General features: G+C 37.6%; 1 protein-coding gene across 2 annotated transcripts in view; it reads left to right on the top strand.

Annotated features, from left to right (window-relative positions):
• TDRP (testis development related protein) overlaps positions 1 to 23527 on the top strand; it is a 29138-nt gene that overhangs the window by 1439 nt on the left and 4172 nt on the right. The window contains exons 2-3 of one of the 2 annotated variants that reach the window (XM_064508521.1): positions 10526 to 10585; positions 21894 to 21997. In XM_064508521.1, coding sequence (XP_064364591.1) covers positions 10526 to 10585; positions 21894 to 21997 — 164 coding nt within the window. The remainder of the gene's footprint in view (positions 1 to 10525; positions 10586 to 21893; positions 21998 to 23527) is intronic. The other variant, XM_064508522.1, reaches the window with a different exon arrangement.

Genomic DNA, 23527 nt, shown 5'->3' with positions numbered 1-23527 from the left:
CAGCTGTGAAGGTGTGTGTGGGTGAACAGGATCTTGTGCTGTAGGAGAGGTAGAACAGACACACTTTTTGGAGAGGGGTTGGTGACCCATTCTGGGGGTGAAGAGGGACTGTGCGATTGCAGGTGGCCTGAGAGGCCTCCTGTACCCTCCTGTACCACATCTGATCTCTCCTTCCTTCTGCAGTTCCTATCCTGAGATGCTTGGAAACTTCCACTGTTTTCACTCTGCTGCTTGGTTTGCTGTCTACCGTTCTGGCTTACCTCCTGAAACCTTCCTTGAGCACCAAAGGTCCCTGAAAGCTTCCCTTAAATCCCACTGACTATTCACGGCTTCTCTTCTCTGGCCACGAATACTCCAAAACCACTTTGAGGCCCCTGGCCCTAGCCCCCCAGATCAGAAGGTCAGTCTTCTGTCCTGACAGTACTCCCACTGTTTTATCCTCTACTTTGTGCAGCAGAGTTCCTATGACTAAGAAATACCAAGCTGACTCTGCATTGCTTTTTTGTCCATTTCTATGGTAAGCTCTGTAGGGTCCTGACCAGCATCCGCAGCTACCTTTGGGGATAGTAAAGTTATCCTAAGAAAGTCTTGGTCTTCTTCAGTCTCTGCTCCTGGTTGTTGTCATGCAGCTCTGAATGAACAATTACCTCATCAGGAGAAAAAAAAATCCAGGACTTCCCAGTTTTCTCTTGTTAGGGCCAAACTCTAAATAACTTGAGTGCTTTTTAGTAAATTAAGAAGCTCAGCAGTAGCTTTGGGGCATAAACTTACTGTTAGATTTTTTTTCTCTATGTTCTTTTCTGGTACATCATTTGGTAAAAGGGAAGATTAATTGTAGTCATAACACTTTGATTTTAATTTTTGATATGTTGCTTTCCCCAACAAGATCCTTTGACTTTATTTTCATTTTTAATGGAGCAAGCTGGTAGGATATTGCTAAGCTTCTACCATTCAAATATAAAATAAATAATTCTGAAACTATTTACTTACAGAATATGGTAGTGGCATCTGTGCCATTAAAAACAGAGTGGATTGAAAGTGTTCCAGTGTAATGAAATTTTGTTGATATATGACGTTTCTTCAATGCTGAGAAAGAGAGAAGGAATTCTCACTGAGCAACCTGATGATTGTAGTAGTAGAAAGGAACAGAGAATTAAGCTACTATAAATTAAAAAGAAAAAAAACATTGTTACTCCATAAAAATTTTACTCATCTCATTTAGATATGGAAGCCTGATCTAGGCTTACTCAGGCAGACATTTGAATTTGTGTGAACTGGAAGTTGATAGTCTCACTTTCTCAAATAGAAATACTTACTTTTATCTGAAGACAGAAGTTTTGTCAGTTTTGTTTTTGAGAATGGCTTGATTCTGTTTCAGGGGAGAACAGAAAGAAATTTTAGAACATGAAAATTGCCATGGGAAGGAATTGTCAGCCTCTAGCCACTTTTCAGCAAAAAGTTTCTGCATACATTAAAGTGTTTTGAATTGTTAATGCTTGTTTAAAATAGTAAGCTGTTTCCTGAGATAAGAAAGACAAGTAAATTCTGAAACAGTACTTGTGTAAATAACTGTATGAATTGTATATTTTTTTTAGACCAGACAGTTTTAGATTCAGTCATAAAAACTAATTTTAATTTATATTTAGTCTCTTTTTGCAACGTGAACGTGCTTTATTGGCTAAAGCTACAATTAATACATGAATACATTAATACATGTAAATAGTACAAATGTATAAAGTGAAATTAATGTGCTTTTTATGTCTCTGAAAATGCGTGAGAAACATATAGCAGTGCATGGCAAACATACATGCAGGTTGTAAGATGCTCATTATGCTTCAAACTGTAGGGTTTTTTTGGAATGAGAACAATAGTTGTTTTTGTCTTCTGCAAGGCAATGTTTTTGCACTCATGCTAAGTTCTCATTGATTAAAGTCTACTATAATGAGTCTCAGAGATGTCAATGATGTGTCAATATTTCATGTAACTCATGTAAAATGGTGCTCAACTTTTTAAAAACATATTAGGGTAGTTGATTGATGCAAGCTGAACTGTATTGTCTTTTGGGACTTCATGTTTCAAGTAAAATATTTCAGATCCTTAGCCTTACCTGTTCTCCTCTGAATATGACAAAGAATATAACAGAAAATACAAAGAAAGTATGTGCAGAAACATGTTTTATGCTGAATTTTGTTTAGGCTTGTTCACTGGATGTTTTAAAGCTAGCTATACAGAATTTTAGTTTCCTATTTTAATTAATATGTTTAAGTCTCTGGTACAACTTTAAGTACAAGCTTTCATGTTAAAATGAGTAGAACACAGACAGGCCCTGAAGGAATGGGTGGGAATTGAGTAGAATTTCATATGTTCTGCTAATACATTGAATAAGAGTATTTTTTAATTAAAAAATAAAACAATAAATGTTAATCCAGCTAATGTCTTTCTTCACTTTCTAACCATTTAAATGTGTCCCATATGGCTTTGCCTACAGTACTCTTCTGATTTGTTCACAAGTCCCCTCTATGCTAGCCTGGTTTTTCTTTTCTTCTCATCAAAGCTGTTCTTATGACATTTCAGTGACATTTTCCTGGCTAAAATCCATCACCTGAATTTGGTCATCATTCTTGAACGTTAGACTGTGGGATTGACGGTGAAAACTTTCTTGAACCTTCCTTGGCCTGCCTTTCTTGCTCTTCCTCCTCCGTGTCTGATTCATCTGTCGGCAGCTCCTTGAGTGGAGCCTTTTTCTTTCTCACCACTTGCATGGAGCTCTACAGAGCTGTATTTTTATTTTTATTTATTTATTTTTTTAAAACTCTCACTTCTGAAGTACTTCACTTTCTGATTTATACTGCCATCTTTACATCGTTGACCCTGCTTACTTATGCTTCTTGTCTCTTACTCCTTTTTGTTGTTTAATTCTGACTCTCAGAAGTCTTTCAAAGCACCTGTTTTCCGGTTGGTCTCCTACTACAGACAACATCAGTATCTATCTTTTTCTTTCAAGCAAGCAAGCTCAAGGCTGTCTGTGATTTTTATCTATTATGCAAAAGAGAATCTGTGTCTATACTTTATTGCTGTGTCCTCTATAAAATCCAGGTCTGCTTTCTTTTATTATTTTTCTTTCTGTCTAGACAGCTGAAATTCTTGTGCAGACCCTTACTTCCTATCCTGATGGTGATTACTTCCTCTTTTTCAGCTTCCAATAGCTGCATGGCATTTCCCCTATCCTCTAGTCCGTATAAATCCCATTGCTGATATTTTTGTTGCTTATAGCATAAAGCTTGCATCATCCTTCTGTTTTAAATTCTTCAGCTAGCTTCCCTTTGTTTCAGGACAGTTAAAGTCAAATTTCTGTCCCTGCTTTCAAGGTTTTTCTTAATACATCCCTTTCCACTTGCCCATTTGTCAGTGTTATCACTTGTTGTGTCTTCTTTTGTGCTTTACCAGCTAAGGTAGCCTCTGTTTGCCACTAACCTTGTTTGTCTTCTTCCTTGCTAGCCAGAAGGCTTCCTTGCTAGGACAGAATTATCCTCTTCAACTGATCCATAAAACCACTATTCTCTTCTTCAGATCATTTCTTGAAATCTACTTTCCCTAAGCTATTTGTTCTATCTTTGTATAGTTTTGCAAGGTTTGTAGAGTTGTACTTTCCTAGCAGTGCTGGAGTTTTTTGTGCCATTAATATACAAACTAAAATACCGTGCTTTTTTGAACAAGAACTAATGTTTTTCATCCACTGAATATTTAACTATTAAAATAGGTGTATGTCTTTTTTTCCTTACTTTTATATAAGAAACTGTCTTTGGTCAGTGGTTACATATGTTAGAGGTATCCTTACGTGGAGTTATTACAAGTGAATGAATACTTTAACAGGTAGACTAGTATTCAGTTCTATCATCATAAAAGTGTATTTCCAAAGAGTTTCATCATCAGCTCTTTTTGAGTAGACCTGGGACTGCAGATATTGTTCTGATAGATCTATGTGAACGCTGAAGGTGATACGTCGAAAAGAAACAGTGGCTTTGCTGGTGAACACTGCAACAAAAAATCGTGTGTTCAGTCTGTTTTGATACTACTTTGCAGAAACTGTATTATGCAAATATTGTCATTACTACTAGAAGATCTTTTTTTAGATGTATAATTTAATTTGAAATGGCAATGACTGCATAAAAATAGTATGTCTGCTACTGTCTTTTGAACTAGTGTTGGTTTGTTTTCTGGATAAGGAAAGAGTTAGCAAATATGAACTCCTAGTACGGAGGAGTTGTTAAAAATAGTTGATGGAAAGATTCTTAGTCAGATTGGTGTCATAAAAGTGGAAAATTTTTCACTGGAGTATTTGAATTGCTGAAGCTATTCAAGTCAAATTGAGTATTTGACTTTCTTATTTTCTTTCAGCTTTAACACTGATGTTATTTTGATCTTAATATAGGTGTTTCCAATTCTTGAAGCATATTTTAAATACTGTAAGTTCGACTTTTGAATCACATTGGGCAAAACCAAATTCTTAATGAGCTGAGCTTTTTAATTTTTTTAAAGTGTTTAATAATGTTCTTCCAAAAGCATTTGCTGAAAAGCATGGTCTGAGTAAAATCACTCACTACAGAAATGTGCAATAATATGAACAATTAATATTAAAAAAATAAAACCTTCCTGTATTGATGTAAAAACATAAAGCATAGGAATCTGATGCTCAGATATTATTTTGTAATGACAATAAATTCTAGAAGTACAAAACTATTCTTATGTATATTCTTATAGTCTGAAATTAATCTTCTCCAGTAAATTTGGGCCTTTATCATCAATTGACACTAAAAATATGGAAATAATTTAGATATTTTATTTGAAAATGCAAGGACTGCAAAGCAATAACCAGAAGAATCAGCAGTTAAAACTTAGAAGCAGTTTATGAAAATGCTAAGCAAGCTTTTGACAGCTGTGGGATCTTTTGTAGGAGGAAAATGTATCTTCTTCATTTTAATTTATTCAGTTTTGATAATTTAAAAGATGAAAAGATAGGAAGACTACTTTTTATCTTCAAGTCAGTCTGGTGAGTGAAAGGTAGTTACAAAAGACTGGGACCTAGAAGAGGGAAGCATTTTCACTGCATGGGGTAGGTTATCTGCTGCATCTGAAATAGTCACCTGGGCTTTTTAGAGTCAGAGCAAAATAAGTTCTTCTAAAAATGGGCTGATGAATTGTATTTTAGACATTAGTGTCATTAAATAAATATATGCAACAGTGAAAGTGTACTTATTTAACATCTTTAGGCTTTGTTTTGTGCACAAAGAAAATGTACTCTCAATTTTGCCAAAGAGTGGTAGAGAAAACTTGCAGTGTAGTAGTCACAATGGTATTTTATATGGTTTATTGTAACAATGTAGATGCTTTCTAAGTTTAATGAGCAATTTGGAGTGGAAAAGTGTTTTTTATATATGAGAAAAAACAATTAAAAAAATTAGCCCTGAGCATGAACAGACTTTAGGAATGCCTAGTTTAATATTTTTGTTGGTGATATCGATAGGAAATTTTCAAGTTACATCATTGCCCATGTGACTAGTTTGGTTCATTTGCTTGCTTTAAGGACATACGAATGGAAGTTGGAGGTATAGCAGTAGATGAAATATAAAGACAAGATTAATGAAATGATCTTAATCTACATTACCTCTGCCAGAGAGGAGCAGAGGAAATTCACGGTCAAGCATGGAAGCTGATGCCTGCTGAGCACACAGGCTTGTGGCCCAGAAGACAGTGCCCTGTGTATGACTGTCTGATACATCCTTTATTTGTTAAAAATGCGAACCTTGCTTCCTTAAAGTGCATACTCAGTTTTGTGCAAGTGTTCAGGTACAGTTCAGTTCTATTTTTCAGCTGTGTTAAGAATATATTAAAATAGTTTAGCTATTTCTATGTTCATTTACATTTGATCACTATTCTGGAAGCTGTCCCAATTTCATGGCTTTGAAAGCATATATCCACGCATTGGTTTTTCCAAATATGTTTATGTACGACAAACAAAATGTGGCCCAATACTACTGAGTTTCTGCTGATAACTTCCCTCTCAGCTTAGTTTAAGTACACTTTGCATTGTCTGCTGCTTTTGTTTCAGTTATAGAACTAGAGAAGCAGGACGACTTTTGCATTAACAATCTGCTTTAGTCTGGTTTATTTCATTTAAAGTTAGACCAAAATCCTCCTCAAACTCAAGGAAGCTATGCATTTTTATTAACTGTATTTTAAGACAGTGATCCAGTAGTGTGATCTCCTCTTCTGTATCTGTGCTGTCTCTGGTCAGCCTGTGTATGTATAGCTGTTCTACTCTTTGGTTTGTAATCAGTGTTTTGGGAATCTTTCCAGCTTCAGAGGTTAACTTTCAGGTTTGTAATTTCCTGAGTATTCCCCTCCCCCCCCCCCCCAATCTCCTATCGCTAAATTATTTTGGGTGTTTGTGTAATACTGGGAATTGTGTTAAATTCTGCCCTGGAGTGTGTCTCTTGAGGTGATATATGTTTTTGTTTTGTTTTCACTTAAGCTGTTCATCTGTAGTTTGTAATCTAATGTGCACTAACAGTCATGATAACCTAGACTTTAAATTATGCTTAGTCCTTGATGAGCCATGGCAATAGGCACAGGGGATTTAATAGGACAGCAGAAGACCAATAATTTACACTGAAAGGACTTGCTCTTAAAATAATAACTTGTTTAGGCTTATGTGCTTTCAGCTTTACATCTCATATAGGTTCCACATCTGCCTGGAGAAAATCAATAGTATACCATTTTATGTACTAGAACAAAAGAAGGGCACGCAGGGTGAGACGATGCTATTATTTGCTTTAACTCTTTGAAGTCCAGTGTTTCTCATCTTGGACTGAATTATTAAAGTGAATGATCTAAAGAGACTAATTAATTACTTTACCACAAAGGAAGCTGAGGGAAGTAGATTACAATTTTGATCTCTGTACAAAAAGGTTTGTGTGCTAGTTGAATTAATCCCTTGAGTATCTTATAGTTTGCAGTATGTCCAACAAAAGGGCACTTGTTTCCTTATGAAAACACACTGTGCATACCAACATTCCCTTGCCAGAACTGGAAGGCTATTCAAGTTGTTGATCAGCGTTTCCCACTAGTGTTAGCATTTAGTCACCTGCTTAGTTACTAGATATTATAGGAATGTAGTCCAAATTTTTCTTTTAAATTCAAGTAAAAATGAGTTGTCATAACTGTAAGCTCACTAGGCTAAAATACAATGAAGTAATTCATAAATGATCAGTGTCAACATTTGTTACGTGACATGATAAAGCAAGCTCCTCTTGACTTTTTCAAATAGCTCTACAGTAGATTCTTCTGTAAAAAAAAAATATAGAAAATTTAAAAATAAATTGTCAGATGCCCAAACTTTGAACGCTAACACAAGTCAAGAATACATATCAGAAGAAGTTGTATATGATATGATATATGATATGCCTTTTCTTCTTAGATCTTCCCACCTCTGTCCTTTTTTAAATTTTTATTTATTTATTTATTTATTTTATCCGCAGTCTATCCCTAACCTGCAGGCCCTGAGGTCCCTCCCCATGAACTGCGTGAGGGTCAGCATGTGCTGTGGCAGCCTGCACTCCTGCCATGCTTTTTTCCTGCTGTGGGACATTAATTTGGTTCTGTCTGCTTTCCCTAGCCATAGGTTTTTCACAAAATGTTTAGAAATCTTTGAGACTGCTAAATTGAAACCTACTGGCCAATTTCAATCAAGAATAGTAATAGCAAGCCTGTGGGACACATGCAGGGGCATCACAAACACAGCAGAACTGTCTGGCTCTCTTCTTAGGAAACAAATCTTAAAAGGAATGTAGCTTCCTTTTTGTATATAGTCGGGCTCCTGAAGTTGGTAAGTGCTCCACTCTGGAAAAAAGTATTTTAAGTAATTGCTTCTCACCAGTTGTTTTCCTGAAGGTTTCATATCTTTTCATCTTTATATTTCATATCTTTTAACTTTGTCTTGTTGTCTTTACTGTCAGCCTCCTTCCACTGTGTGAGAATACTGGTACTGTAAGCTACTTCTTCATTACTTATGCATAGTACATAGCATTGTATGTGAATGTATTAACAAAAACCACAGTCCTGGTTGTCACACATTAAGAAAAAAATAATTAACCTTTTTGCCTACCATTTATCCCAAATTACATCTTTCATCAAAGACAGTTTTCTCATTTTATTATGCCCGTAAACTGGTTCCATATCCACATGTGGTGCTCATTGCATCTCTTGTCTTTTCCCGAAAAAGCTTGCAGTGTGAAAGCTGCTTCACACTTGTTTCCTCGCCCTCTGGCTTGCTAGAGGCTGTATGCCTTCACATCTCCATTTTTTTCCAGAGTAGGGCATGAACTTTTTTGTATGTACTTCCATGCTTTTACTACCCTTCCTAAGATACTCTGAGAGCTGAGAAAATTAAAATTAAGAGGTGGTGTTACTCTGGAAGGTGCTAATGCCTATCATGTTGTTTGTTCTGGAGACAATGATAGTGGTAGCTGAAACTTGCAGCTCCCACAGCTCTGGACGTCTGTGATCATTACATACTTCCTCTTGGAGCTTTTGTAGTTCCTGGATTTATTTTTTTCTTTTTGGTAAAAATTTTGAAAGGTTAGATGAAGTATGCTGTAGCTGTTGTCCTGTGTCCAAGCAGAGTTATCATCAAGTTAAGGCTTTGCAACCTCATCCAAAAGTTTGGCAACTGACAGTGTTGAGGAAAAAACAGAAAATTTCTGAAATTGTATGTGTGGGGGGGTTTCTGTTTAAAACATTGCCAATGATTCCCTTTAAAATCAAAAAAACCAATCCTCCAAACCCAAACCTGTCACTGAATTTCATGTTAGAGTCTTGCACAAATCCAAACTTTGTCATTCTTGGTATTCCATCTACAATAATATCCTCCTGTGTTAAAGACAGCTAACCAAAATCTGGAAGTTAAATAACTTGTTAAGATTCACAGGAAGTAATATTCTCATTTTGAATGATTATAGGAGTTCCTGACTTTGTATTCTGTCCCAACAAGTAATTCCAGAGTATTTCTAAAATATAGTTACGACTGCACTGTAGTATGATGGTTCATAGTGGTTCTAGAAATGCTCCTAATTCCTTCCTTGTCCATGAATATAATATGAAGTATTGCCTATAAAGGAAAATGTTAATAGGCAAAATTAATATAACAAAAAAAAAGATGCATGGGATCTGAAGCTGGTTTCTCAAAGGCGAAGATGATGCAATTGGGCCCCAGATCATAAGAAATATCTAAAGACCTACCTGTAGCGCTTGAACAACGTAGAAGATCCTCATGCAGACACCCTCATCTGCTTTGCTGATAGCGTCAGCAAGAGTTCAGATCTTTGGAAATGTGTAGGAGTTGGGCTGCTGTGCGTTTTGTATTTGTTATGGTATGTATGTGTGGAGATATGTGTTAGTTTATATGGAGTTACTTTAAAAAATTGAGCTTACTAAGCAAAGAGCATATCAGCTTCTTAGCCCTTACTTTAGCTGGGGTGGTGGAAAGTTGATAAATTTGATTTTTGAAACAGTAACTGACTGTCATAAACAAAAAATGGACTGAAGTGAAAACAGGAGATTCTGCAAAATCGACGCTTTGAAGACGTTTTCCATAAACCACTCTGTAATTTTTTGTTTTGTTTTGGAGGGAGGGAATTGTTGTTAAATGATTTCAGTTATAGGTAGCTGTTTGTATTTTGTATTTGGCCCTGTTTGTATTTGGATGTATATGTACAGCAAATAATTTTCATTTTTACAGTCTGGGTTTTAATGAGAATTTTTTTTTTTTTTAATTCCTGGATACTCGATCCCGCTTTTCCTATCTTTCCTTGGCCTCTAAAGTACTCCTGACATTGATCTTGTCCTGTCTTGAAGAGAATGTTGGTAGTAACATGATGGCGTGAGAGTACTGAGACAGCAACTTAATTCAGAGACAGGCACAGACGCTGCCCTACTGAACTACCATCACTGCTGTCTTCAGGACTCTGGTTTTCTTTGGAAATCTAAAGTTATAAATGGGAAGGGGTGTGGGCAAAAGCTTGTTGTTAAGTTATGGAAATGCAGCTCCTCTTCACTTGATAGAGAAGATAATTTTAGGAGGGAAAAAACCTCCAAACCTCTAGACACTGCATAGACTATCATCTAATAGGGCATTCAGAAAGTCAATGTACATAATAAAAATATAGAAACAAATATTCATTTAAGATTTTTTTATAATGTGGTATTATGTAAATTTTTTGAGCTTTCTTTGGGGGATTTTTTTGTTTTTACTTCTGGTGAAGCATTTTTCATCATTCTAAATGTAATTTTGTTATTTTAGTTATTGGTGGTGTTCAGTTAGTTTTGCATTGTGATCATATTTTGACAATTTTCTATTCTGATGGGCTGAATAAAATAAAAGCATTACGAATACTCTGAAATATGTCACTGTTTATTGTCAAACTGAAACTGACTGTGGTGCCTTTTTTATCTTTATCCTTTTTTTGAGAATAAAGACCAGTTTCTTCATGATGAAGTTTCATCTTCAGTGTCACAACTTGCAACAAAGGTAAATATCTGTTCTTTGGAAGTGTAGCATGTTTTATATCATATATATTTCAGTCAATGTCAGTTAAGAGCTTATTTTCACATACAGCTTGAATTGAGGCTTATTTATGCACTTCATGGATGATTTTTAAATTACTTATGATTCTTCCTCATACTGTCAGGGTTGGTTCTCCTCCAAGTAAGATATTAGCAATGTAGTAGTAGTTCAATAAAATAGCTGACCTATTTCCTTTCATTATTGCAAAAAAAAAAATCTTTTCACCATTTTTTCCTTCAAATAGAGATTATGTATATTAAAATAAAAAACAAAGTAAGAAGGAATAACTGAAACTCAGTCTAAAGCTATAATAGGCAATAAAAACATGAAAGGTAAAAGGAATTTGTATTATTTATTGCATACTTTATATGTAACTCAGTGTGCTCTCTGACCACAGGAGGTTAAGGATTGTATTTTGTATCTCTTTCAGAAAAGAAAAGTACGCATACAAGTGAAAATTCTTTACCTTGATATGTGTCCAAGAATTTTTTTGAATGTTCTTAAAATACATTAGTAGAAGATGAAAGAACTGGAAGTTGTTATTATATGCTAGAGCTTGTTTTGAAATTCCACAGGTGTAGCGAAAAGCATTTAAAATTGTTTTATTAGTGTAATAGGATACTTTACATTAACATGTATAAACTGAACATCTGCCTCTGTTGCTACTTTTTTGTTCTACTTTAGATGCAGCATGATTTTCACTGAAAGTAGAAGTCAGATTGTACTATGTATTTTTCTGCTTTTTAGAAAAAACAGATTCCTTTTTAAGAAGACATAAACTACTGGTTGTTTTATGCCAGGTGGTGATTTTAGGATTTTTTGTTAGTTTTATATCAAAACCTTTTAGCTCATTTCTTAATCATTCAGGAAGGCTTGTTAAGTGTGTGCTTTGGTTTCAAGAAAAAAAAGTCACCAGGCAATCCACTGAGCTGCAGTATTTCTGTGTTAAAAAACAAAACCCCCTTATGTTAAAAATGGATTTACAAACAAAGCTCCTTATTCTCATCTTCTGATAGTTTATTGATGTTAATGAAGGCACTTCAGTTTTTACTGTTGTTGTTTTGTCTTAGAAGCCATCCACAGAGTGATATTCCAGAAGTTCTGAAACACTGAATAATTGATAAAGGGGTGATGAATATGTGTGTGGCCTTTTCAGTATGTGTATTTCATGAATATATCATTCTCTGTGTTGAAGCATTATAATGAAAAACAACAAAGTTCTTTGAAGAAAAGGGAAGTGAACTGATACGTCTGCCGTTTAGGGGAGATATCCTTCATTGCATCTTAAACCAATCCCGATTCCCATTCCCACAGGAAAACCTTTGAGCTAGGCTTAGAGGTGCACAAGTATGTGTGAGCTGGCCTTAATGTCAGTGGATGTAGGTTGGAAAATGATCTTAATGTTTGCTCATGCAGGAAGCTATCCACCTAGCAGTGAGCACGTGCTAACTGTAATGAAAAGTTTTCTAGTTCCTTCTTCACAGTTCTCCTGAAGGGCAGGTACAGCTGGTTAAAAGCCTTGTGGCATTTCAAAGTGAGGAGCTGTGATCCCTCTAGTGGTACGCCAGGAAATGCAGAAATCTAGAATGTGTTCACATTGCATCTGGCCTTTTGGCCTTGACTAAGCTAATCTCAGGTGTTTTACTAAAGCGCAGAAATTCTGAGCTAAAAGTATAGTGAAGGCATCATCTACAACGATTATTAGGCCTACTTTTGAAAAGAAAATAGTTCTGAGGAAAAAAAACATGTTAATGACACGGAATTGGAAATGCCAGGACATTCTGGTAGGGCCAAATTCTGGAGTTTCAGCTCATCTGAGACACAGAATGGAGTAGCTCTTGGTCTGCACATCAGCAGCTGGTTGAATTCTGAACTTTTCCCCTAAAATGCTTTGATATCTGGAACAAATTTGGGGGAGGGGGGTTGTTTCTTCATTTTCTATTACTTGAATTGTTACATGTTATGAATAGCTTTCCTGTAATGTGATAACAACACTTCTGGAATTAAAGCTGATTGATGTTTTTTATTATAAAACACTTTGTTGTAACTTCACTGAACTGTAAGCTACTTATATGGAAAATTCCATCTCCAGCCTTGTGGGTGGGTGGGGAGCTCATTTTACTGGGGGAGGAGAAACGGAAGCTGTAGAACAAGCAATTGCTTCTTCTCAGTCAAGGTTGAGAGGAAAATCTGTTCTTTTTGTTTACCATTAAAAAAAGATCTGCAAGTGTTTTGGAGTGCCTTTTATTTGGTGGGGGTTGATCCACCAACTGTCAATCCTGTGATGTGAAAATACTTGCGAAGTTCTGCTAAAACTTAGCGAAAATATAAATTTCTGGAAATAGCATTTCATATACGCTGAGCAGAGATTTTTTTTTAGGGATTAGCTGCTTAACTACACAATGGTGCTAAACATGCCGATTCTCATTGCAGGTATGGATCAAGAATCCCCTATAATTGCTCTTTTTGGTCCTAAGGACTGTTGTCATGTGGCTTCTCATCACCCACAGAGAGTAACTTGTGTGCTCCAGGGCCCCGCTGGTCAGGCAGTCAGGAAGTAGAAAAATTTAACCAGAATGTATCCAAACTACCAGTACCTATTCATAAAGCAGTACCATTTTAGTTAAAGTAATATTCCAGTGTACTGTAATGTCTTGGTTTGAAATGTTAACTGTTTATCATATATATCTAACATATTGTCCCCAATTCCTTGATATTATTCTTTGAATAAATTGAATTATATGCTTTTTCCCCTTGATAAGGTGTTAGCATACATTAATCACATTCACTTTATCAGTTAAATTTACAAATAGTATTTCTCTTTAGTATATGTTCATCTGTATCTATGTATATTAGTTTTGTGACATAAGTTTTCAGTTTGCTTTTAGAAGGGATTTACTGTTTTAGTATATAACCAACTACTAGAATTCCCAGATGGTCATTGTTTAGCTGTGATTTCTGGTGTGGGTTCCAATTTTTCATGAATATTCTTGCCCTCTGGTAGAGCTCTTATGGTGAATTATGTGCCTTCAACAGTAAAATTAACTGAAAAGTCTTCTCAGTAATGCTTTATTGTTTGTTAGTAGGCTGTTCGCTTGTTCATTTATTATTCATTGACAGATACAGGTGCCTGCCTAGTAAGGGAAGCTTAGAATTATGTGAATCGTCAGAATTTGTTGGTGTGGAGAAAACTGGTATACCTAAAGTCAGTTATTTGTAGTAATACTTCTCAAGTATTCTCAAACCTCTCAAGGAGGCTTCCAAACCTAAGAGGAGCTGTCCCTCTCTGGGGCACATATATTGAAAGTAGGTTGTCCGTAGACATTTGTTTCCTGTTTTTATTTAAAGAAGGAAAGAATTGTAGTCAACATACACAGTTTATATACAGTCGATTCATTTGAATCAGCATAGGCAACAAAGCAGAAAACTCTTACTGTAAGGACTGAATTTATAGAATGAGGCTCAGGAGCTGAGTTGAGGAAAGCCATACTATATGTACAAGGCTGTATAGAAGAAAGTGGTTAGATAACTGCAAGCTTCACAGGGTTGCCTCTGACTTCCACAATGTGTGATGGTTGTCCGATTCTGACATCCTTTAATTAACTTATTCACACAGATACAAAAGCATGGCGTAAGGAAAGCAGTATAAGTGTGAGGAGTTAATGGACTGGGACCACCCCGTTCAGCATGGGTATCTGATAGACCAGATCTGCCTTCTTGTGAAACTTATCCTCAAGGATCAGTCTAACAGATGGACACTGATACTGGAAGCGTCATCAAAGCAGAGGGAATGGGAGAGAGGGGGAGAAACAGCAGGCAGTTTTACTAGGGATAGACAGACTGCATCCTTTACATGATGTTCTGGAAGTGACTGCTTGTACTACCAGTTTCAGAAGGTATGCTAATTAAATGGCAGCTCTTTCATGGTGGAGGAGTGGAGTATTCATAAATGGGAATTTAATCTCCTGAAGTGGAATCTGTGCTCAGGACTTGAGATCTTTGGATGCCTAGTAGGACAGATGATGATGATGTTTTTTCACTAATCTGCCAGTTGATGGATTCATTTATATCTGTGTGTATTTATTTTACTTCCATTGATTCTTTTAGGTGATTGCACAGGATGCTGCTGCACAGCCTTTTAAACATCTGAAATGGAAGATGGGGAGAAAGTTTATTAATGGCTGTTTTGATAGGGATACTCCATGCTGTCATAGTCAAACAAGTGTGAGACCAGCTAGGTGTCCATAATCCTGCCTGATATAATATTGAAATGGCATCTTGAAGCTTCTGCTTTATTTCTCTTTGGCGTTTTGAAAAATTGTAGACTGCAGTATCCAATAAAGCCCCCTAAAGACTTGGACTTTCTAACATCTGGTGCTAGAATTCTAGTCCTTCTTAGTAGTGCTCTGTCTTCTTTGCAGTTCCTTATGGGCATCTCACTTCATTTTTAAAAGCTGGAGCTTTGAATATATTCTAGTGATGTCAGTCAGCTTTGGGTTTTTGTGTGTATGTGTGTCCCCCCGAGGATCACCTCCTCCAAGCTCAAGAATGGTCCATCCTAATGAGCAGGAAAACAGGCAAAGGTGGCAGGAAGCCTGCATGGATGACCAAGGAGCTCCTGACTAAACTTGGATATAAAAAGAAAGCATATAGGAAGTGGAAGCTGGCACAAGTGACTTGGGAGAAATATAGAGACGCTATGTGAGCATGCAGAGATGGGGTTAGGGAAGAGTTGAATTTGTTGAGGGAAGTGAAGAGCAAGAAAGTTTTCTACAGGTATGGCAGCAGCAAAAGGAAGACTAGGGAAGATGTGGGCCCACTGATGAATGGGTATGGGGATCTGGTCACAAAGGACAAAGAGAAGGCTGAGGTCCTGAATGCTTTCTTTGCCTCAGTCTTTACTGGTAAGACCGGTCTTCAGGTATCCCAGGTCCCTGGGACAGTGGGAAAATCTGGAGCAAGAAGACTTGCTGTCAGCGCAGGAGGATTAGATTATGGACCATTAAATGGACTGGACATACACAAGTCCTGGGACATCATGGGATGTGCGGATGAGTGCTGAGGGAGCTGGCCAATGTCATTGCAAGGCCACTCTTGGTAATCTTTTAAAGGTCACGGCCATCAGGGGAGGTTTCTGAGGACTGGAAGACAGCAAATGTAAGCCCTATCTTCAAGAAAGGCAAGAAGGAGGATCCTGGGAACTATAGGCTGGTCAGTCTTGCTTTGACTCCTGGGCAGGTGACAGAGCATGTAATCCTGAGAACCATTTCCAAACGTATGAGGGACAAGATGATGATTGGGAGTTGTCAGCATGGTTTTTTTTAAAGGGGAATGATGCCTGACCAACCTTCTGTGATGAGATGATTGTCTTGTTGGATGAAGGGAGAGCTAGGATGTTGCTTACCTTGACTTTTTATTAATGCTTTCAATGCTGTCACCCATCACATCCTCATAGAGAAGTTGATGAGGTACAGACTAGGTAAGTGGACAGTGAGGTGGACTGCAAACTGGCTGAACTGCTGAGCTTGAAAGGGTTGTGATCAGCACCGTGAAGTCCAGCTGGAGGCCAGTCACTAGTGGTTGACCCCCAGGGCTTGATACGAGGGCCAGTAGTGTTTAAAATCAAGTTCAACAAAGGGAAGTGCAGAGTCCTGCACCTGCGGAGGAATATAACCCCAGGCACCAGTTCAGGCTGAGGACCAATCAGCTGGAGAGTGGCTTTGCAGAGAAAGACCTTGGGGTCCTGGTGGACAAGTTGAACATGGGCCAGCAATGCGCCCTTGTGGCAAAGAAGGAAAAGTGTCCTGTGCTACATTAGAAAGAGTGTTGCCAGCAGGTTGGGGGAGGTGATCCTTCCCCTTTACTCAGCACTGGTGAGGTCACACTGGGAGTGTTGTGCCCAGGTCTGGGCTTCCCAGTACAAGAAAGACATGGACTGGAGTGAGTCCAGTGAAGGGCTACTGAGGTGATGAAGGGACTGGAGTCTCTCTCATACAAGGAGAAGCTGGGAGAGCTGGGACTGCTCAGCTTGGAGAGGAGGGGGGTTAAGCAGGAATCTTACCAGTCTTTAGAAAGATCTGATGGGAGGGTGTAAAGAAGACAGAGCCAAATTCTTTGCAGGAGTGCCCAGTGATATGATGGGAGGCAATGGGCACAAACTGGAATACAGGAAATTCCACTTGAATAGAAGAAAACACTTCTTCAGTGTGAGGGTGACTGAGCACTGGAACAGGTTGCCCAGAGAGGTTGTGGACTCTCCATCCTTGGGGATATTCAAAACATGACTGGATGTGGTTCGGAGAACCTGCTGTAGCTGATTATTTTTGAGCAGGGAGTTGGACCAGATGATCTCCAGAGGGCCCTTCCAACCCCAACTATTCAGTGATTCTGTGTATATAGATCTCTTTTTCAAAATTTTTAGATAGCACTCTTGAGTTTTGTGTATGCAGTTAAATCTTAAAAATGAAATGTGGAATTTCTACAAGTGATTTCATGCTCTAAGACTGTATCAGTAATGTATTTTCATGTTTTGAATAACTTTAATCTCTTTATATAAATAATTCTCCTGTGTGGAGAGTAGTCAGCTAACCAAAATGCAATTTCTTCTTTAGTTACTCACCTTCATTTGACATCCATTGCAAGGAAGCTAAGTGTTCTGGAGTCTGAGCTTTTTTCCACATGCTCTGTAAGAGCATAAGAAATTCCCTACTGAATCGGATACAGGTCCATCTAGCCTCATAGTCTGTCTTTGATCATTGCAGTAGGAGATGCTTTTTAGGAAGAATGTACCTTGGCTGCTTTCTTTAGCCTGTTCTTCCAACATCAAGAATTACTGTTTTGGGATATTAGAGGATACCCTCTAAATAGAGGGTGTCTGTTTATGGACCTGCTGTCTGTGAATTTGTCTAATCTTAGTTTGAATTTGCCAGTACTGTTTACCTCTTCTTTGCAGAAGGAAGTTACGGAATTTCACATGGTATGTAAATAAGTACTTCTGCCTGTTTTAAACAAATCTTCTCTTAGTTTCTTTGGGGTCATCCTAGTTCTTTTATTATGGGATTTGGTGAACCGCATTCAGTTTATCTGCTGCCTTTGTGATTTTTGTAAATCTCTGTCATAACCCTTTTGGCTTCTCCCTTCCCAGACTAAAGAGTCTCAGTCTTTTTAGTCTCTCCTCATACCAGTGCCGCTCCACCCCTTGATAATTTTAGTTTTCCGTCTCTGTACCTTTTCCAGTTGTACTGCATTCTTCTGGGGATGCGGACACCAAAACTGCAAACAGTACTGAACTGTTGGCAGCTGCAGGAGTTTACATAGCGGCTACATAATGCTTTCTGTCTTGGTCTCTTACTGATGGTGCTGATGGTGCCCAGCACTTCCTTGGCTTTTTACCTGCTGCTGCTGCATGTCAAACTGATGATCTTGGAGAATGGTGACTTCAAGATCTCTTTCCCGAGTTGTAACTACCAGCAGTTAGTTGTAGCTGCTCCAACTGCATTGTCGGTAGCATTGCACGTGTCGGCGGCATTTGTCTAGGTTAAAATTTTTAAAGAAAATCGAAGAGAAATACATAAATACAGTGGTGGGGGGGACGTAGGGGATTTGGGTTTTTGTCTTTAATCCGTGACAGAGTAACATGACAGCCATAGTCAAAAAGGAGGAGAATGTTGGCTTAGAAAAGAGTTCAGTGGTTAGAGAAAAGCTTCCTGAACTAGGAAAGAAGTATTTGACCTCTTCCTTTGCTAAAGTTTATATTCATAAGTATGGGGCCACTGAGAAGGCTGTCAAGTGCGAGCCCCCCACCCCTTTTTCCAGCTGAGTCAAGGGAGAGTTCAGGGGCTGAGCGCAGGTGCCATTGGACGCGGGAGCAGCGGCTTGAGCATGGTAGGTGGAGATCCTGGTTTTGCTTCACTTTCTTTCAGCCCAGTCCACTTAATGTCCACTAGGCTTTACACAATGGGCTTTACACATATTAGCAAAATATATTCCACTTGGACACTGATGCTCTTATGTACATTAATCTGGCATCGTTTTTTTGGAAATACCAAGTAAATAAGTGGTTGAACTGTATCTTAAAGGCTTAATGTGTGTTTCCATTCAGGAGAGTTGGGAGAATAGTGAATCAGTTAATTCTGTAGCAGATTTTATTACTTTTCCTATTTATCTGGTAAACACATGCAGTCATTGTGGGAGTACTTCTTTATGAAAATATAAATTGGTACATGTCAAAGGAATAATACAAGATCTTGTAAGTAGTTACTGATTTACGCACAGGTAGAAAGAGTGCACAGTCAGCCTTTTGTAATTTTTTATATGGAGACTTGCACACATTATCTGCTTGACACTGAATGGCCCTTTTCTAATATCTATAAAACAGCATGAGATTTAGAGAACTTAAATTTTCAAATATCCAGAGTTAAAAATGCAGAATTTTTTTGGCTAGATATGAACAGGATTTTATAATAAGATATTTTTGGTCTATTTTTGCCTGAGGATTGCTGAAAGAGTATTCAAAACAATGCAGCAAAGGTTAGGGTTGTATAGGTGAAATATGTATCATTTCCTAGATTAAAAAGTGTGTGTGTGTATATCGTTTTTTAGATTATAAGTAAGTGTGTGTATAAAGACTCATCTCCAAATGGCCTATGCTGTCCTTAAAAAGCACATATAATTTAAGTTAGGCTAGTTGTCTGTCTTTGTATTAAATTGCTAGCTGAAGACCAATGACAGGCCTTTTTCTTCTTAATCTGCAGATTTGTTATGTGGCAATGGCTTGATGAACCATCATTAGTGAAGAAAGATAAGCTTGTATATAAATTAGATTGCTGGGGTATATTTTTGTCTTGTTCTAGTTTAAAGGCCTAAAAGATTAAGACAGTAAGACTTGTTATGTGCTGTTTTTAATTGTGGATTTGCCTGTGGTGACAGACGTTCCTTTCCCTCCGCGCACCTTTTTTTCTTCACGGCTAGATGCTGCAAAGTCATTCTGCTATTGTGGTTTACTCCTATTGCTTAAAAGTTTCTTTCAGTCTCCTGTAATGGAAGGAGGTTTTTTTGTTTTGTTTTTTTTTATATATGAAAGGATAAGTGCTTTGTAGAGCCTGCCCCTGGCCCCCCCCCCCCCTTTTTTTAAGCAGACTATTCTACTTTCAAGAAATTCTACTTTTGAATATTCAAGAGCTAAGTCTTGGAGATTTTGGGGGAGGGGTTGTTGTGGATGCGCTACTTTGCAGTGACAGGAATCCAAGGCAGAGTAACAAAATCCTCATGTTAAACTTGTTACAGAATTTAACTGAACAGCAGCAGAAGATAACATGATTAGGCTTTTAAAGGCCAAAATTAAGATATTAGGCCATTATTAATACCATGGATGCATTAAATATTGAATACAGCTTGCAGAAGCTGATAGTTTAAACACAAAGATTTGGTATATAGAGATTTCTGTTTGATGGTATTATCCACAGCTTGTCTGTTTTTGTTTTGATACTGTTGACAGAACCAGCTTTTTATGATACTGGTATAGTGAATATACCACAGGCATCCAAAGTTGATGTTAGTTGTTTATATATAAATTTTTAATTTTGTAAAGAAAAAAATATATATAGCATATGTTTAAATTAAACATGAGTGTTTATTATAATCTGTGTTCACTTTATTCTCATAGTGGAAAAATACTTGTAGAAGCTGTTGGAGGAATGGAGCCTGGAGGAATGCTATGATTTATGATAAGATTAGGAGTGGGTTTAGAAAGAGGTGAGCAGAGTAGTTGCACAGGTTGCAGTGAACTTGGCTCTTTCTGTACCCCGTCTGTCCATACCTGGGAAATGAGAGCTAGAATTTGCTTTGCTTAAGTCTGGATCCATGTGTCTGCATCTAACCAAAATGAACTAGAGTGGTAGGAAAGGTCTAGCTTAGACCTAGCTCGTAGTCCTGAGTGGACCTGTTGTGTTGCCTGAGTCTGAGAGCTGAGACTGTTCGGATGTGGGCGAGGAAGGTGGGTGAGAAGTGGAGGTGCAGGACACAGTGGAATAGAAGAACAAGAGACGGAAACCTGCTGTGACTGACACGCAGTAACAAGGGCACTGTTTTACGCCTTTAAATTGCAGAAGCTGTGGGCATTTGTAAGGTGAGGAGTTGGCAGTATCAGTATTTTCCTGCCCGGTGTTTGTGCTCAATTTGTAGGTGATCATTTCAGGCATATGTTTCAAGGCCTTTGTGGCCGTACCAGTTATAATCTGTAATCAATTAAAATATAAACTTCAAATTCATACTAATTTGCACCAATGAGTTCTGCAGAAAGAATGAAGCATAATAGGTGATGAATTAGCCTTCACTTGTGTTGACAACTATAACTTAGTTTTGATTGTCTATTATTTTCTGCAGTGTACCATTGTGTGTTTAATGTAATCCAGCAACACTGTTAGAATCGCTCGGCTGTTCTTACTAGACCCTGCAAGAATGAACAGTGCTTTGCTACTCTATGCTATGCACACATGTATTTCTGTTAAGAGTCCCTAAGCATGCTCTCAGAAGAAAATTAATCAAAAGCTGTTTCTTCACTTTGAGGAGGGTAATCAAACCTTTAATAATGTTAAAAGTCTTTTTATGCTATATGTTTAACTGTCCCAGTAAAGTTAAAGTGACGCACCAGCTCCCCATGTTCCACCTCACTGCTGAGCCAGCCCTCTTGCGATCCCCTTTGGCTTGCAGGGCCACAAGAAATAGTTGCAGTGAGTTAAAAACGGGGAAAATGAGTGCTGCTCCCAAGGCAGTTTAAATCTTAGGAGTTTGATGGTTCAGCCAGCTGTCCTGTCTGTTGTGGCCCCTTCTTCTAGTAATGCCTCCTCATTTAATTTCTCTCTCCTGAGACATGGCAGCCCCCTGAGATTGCTGCTCAAACTACCTAGATTCCCCACGTCTGTCATCTTATGTGATAGATCAAACTGGAGCCAGCAGCTCCTGCCTGCAGCCGAGCGTCCAGGAGCCCAGCTGCACTTGTTGGCATCACTTGCCAGCCTCTGCTGACCATCTGCAAGGGCTTGTGGGCTTTGCTCAGCAGGAAATGCCCCTCTCCGCTGTAACCCAACCCATGTACTTTCAAAATGTTGCTATCTTCTGCAGGCTCGTAATGCCTCTGTGTCCCCAGCTGCACAGCATGAGAGGTAGGACTGTTGCTGTCTGTCAGCCACCCAGCCAGTCAGTACTGCCAGGCCTACTCTGTGCTCCTAAGTATGTAATAGATATTTATGAGTATTTTTAATTCTCTGTTTAGGTTCAAGGTGCAAGTTTCCGGGGTTGGAAGGAAGTGACATCTATGTTCAATAAAGATGATGAACAGCAATTGTTAGCAGGATGCAAGTCCCCAAAATCCAAAGGGTGAGTAAAACTGAGTGTGTGCTATAGAAAATGTGCAAACTGAAATAGGAAATATTTTGTGCTGGGTAGTGAAGGTAGAGACTGAAAAGCAATAGGGTTCACTGATTGAAAGTTGAATCATACAGAAAGGTTTATGTCCATTTCAAAATTATATATGTTTTGAACTTAAAATGAATAATGCATGCTGTACTAGGAAGAACAGTTATTGAGGATCTTTTTTTATGTGCATCAGGAAGAAAAGGGAATTTAGCTGCATAATAATTTTTTACTGTAGAGAAGAAGTAAAGGTTTCTGAATTAAAGTCTTCCCCTCTACCCCTGAAGTATAAGTTGTGGTTGAGTATAGGAATTACTTTTTCTGCATGCTTTAGTTCCTCTTTTGAGATCTTACCTACACCTAAAAGGGTTAAGCAGCGTAGCTGTACCAGTATCTTCCCTGTTGGAACTGAAGTGTTTGCTTGTAACAGTTTATCTACTGGTATAGTTAGAGCAATTTTCTGAACAGAATAGTCTATCCTAGGAAGAGGTGTTATAACAGGTATATGTAGGTTTTACCAACATAGTTACCTTGGTTACAAGTAGGAAAAAATGAGCCACCTATCAGCATAGCTGTTCAAGTGAAATGTAAACTTGGATAAGGCTTGCCTTAGTATGTTTTATTTCCATTTTACATTGAAGAATGTGCTTATATATATACCGCATATATTTAGAATATAAACATATACATTTCCATTTTATTTTGAACCTGTTTATTAAAACTATCAAAAAGTTCCCAACTACATACAATCTCTGTCCTATTGTATGAGTGGTATTAAGACCCTAACATACTTTAAAGATCCTTTGCATTTGATGCTGAAATATAAAAGAACCCAGTTTAAGTTTAGACACACCTGTTGATGCTGCTCTTTCTATTGACCTGCTCTTTGCATAGCTTTTAACTTATGAAGAGAATACATGCAATATGAAAACTACTTTACCATAAATGTGGAAAGCTATTTTAGTACTACTATGAAAATTATATATATCTTAAGGGTGTTCCCCCCCCCCCCCATAACCATATCCCATGATTTTTTTTCTTTATTTTTTTGTTAAAGAAAAATGAAACTTGCTAAGTCTTCTAGCCACAAAATACAAGGAAAGTGTTTGGACTCTGTGACTCTGAAAATTCTGAAAAATCTGCTCTTAGATTCCAAATTCAGTAAAGGAAAAATCATTTTAAAGGTATTGGCTCAGTTATTTCTATTTAAATACAGTAATATGAAGTTGCTTATATCAAGCTTTCCTTAATGAAAAAGAGCTCTTTCAATATAAATATTCAAAAAAAAAAATTTTTTTTTTTTTTGGCAAGGTAATTTGTATGCTAGTAGCAGATAATGCTTTGAGTTTTCTGTTTAGCCTATTGAACCTTGAAGGTTGTGTGTGTCACTCAGGTATTCCACTTTTCCTTGTGTCTTGTTAGCTGGTTACATATATAAGCTTGTATATACACTTAGGTATAAACATTTGACATTCTGTATTTTAAATGCTGTGC

The sequence above is a fragment of the Dromaius novaehollandiae genome, chromosome 3 (genome assembly GCF_036370855.1).
Source record: "Dromaius novaehollandiae isolate bDroNov1 chromosome 3, bDroNov1.hap1, whole genome shotgun sequence".
Lineage (NCBI taxonomy): Eukaryota > Metazoa > Chordata > Aves > Casuariiformes > Dromaiidae > Dromaius > Dromaius novaehollandiae.
Note: the sequence above shows the minus strand (reverse complement) of the source record. Positions and strands in the feature narration are given on the sequence as shown.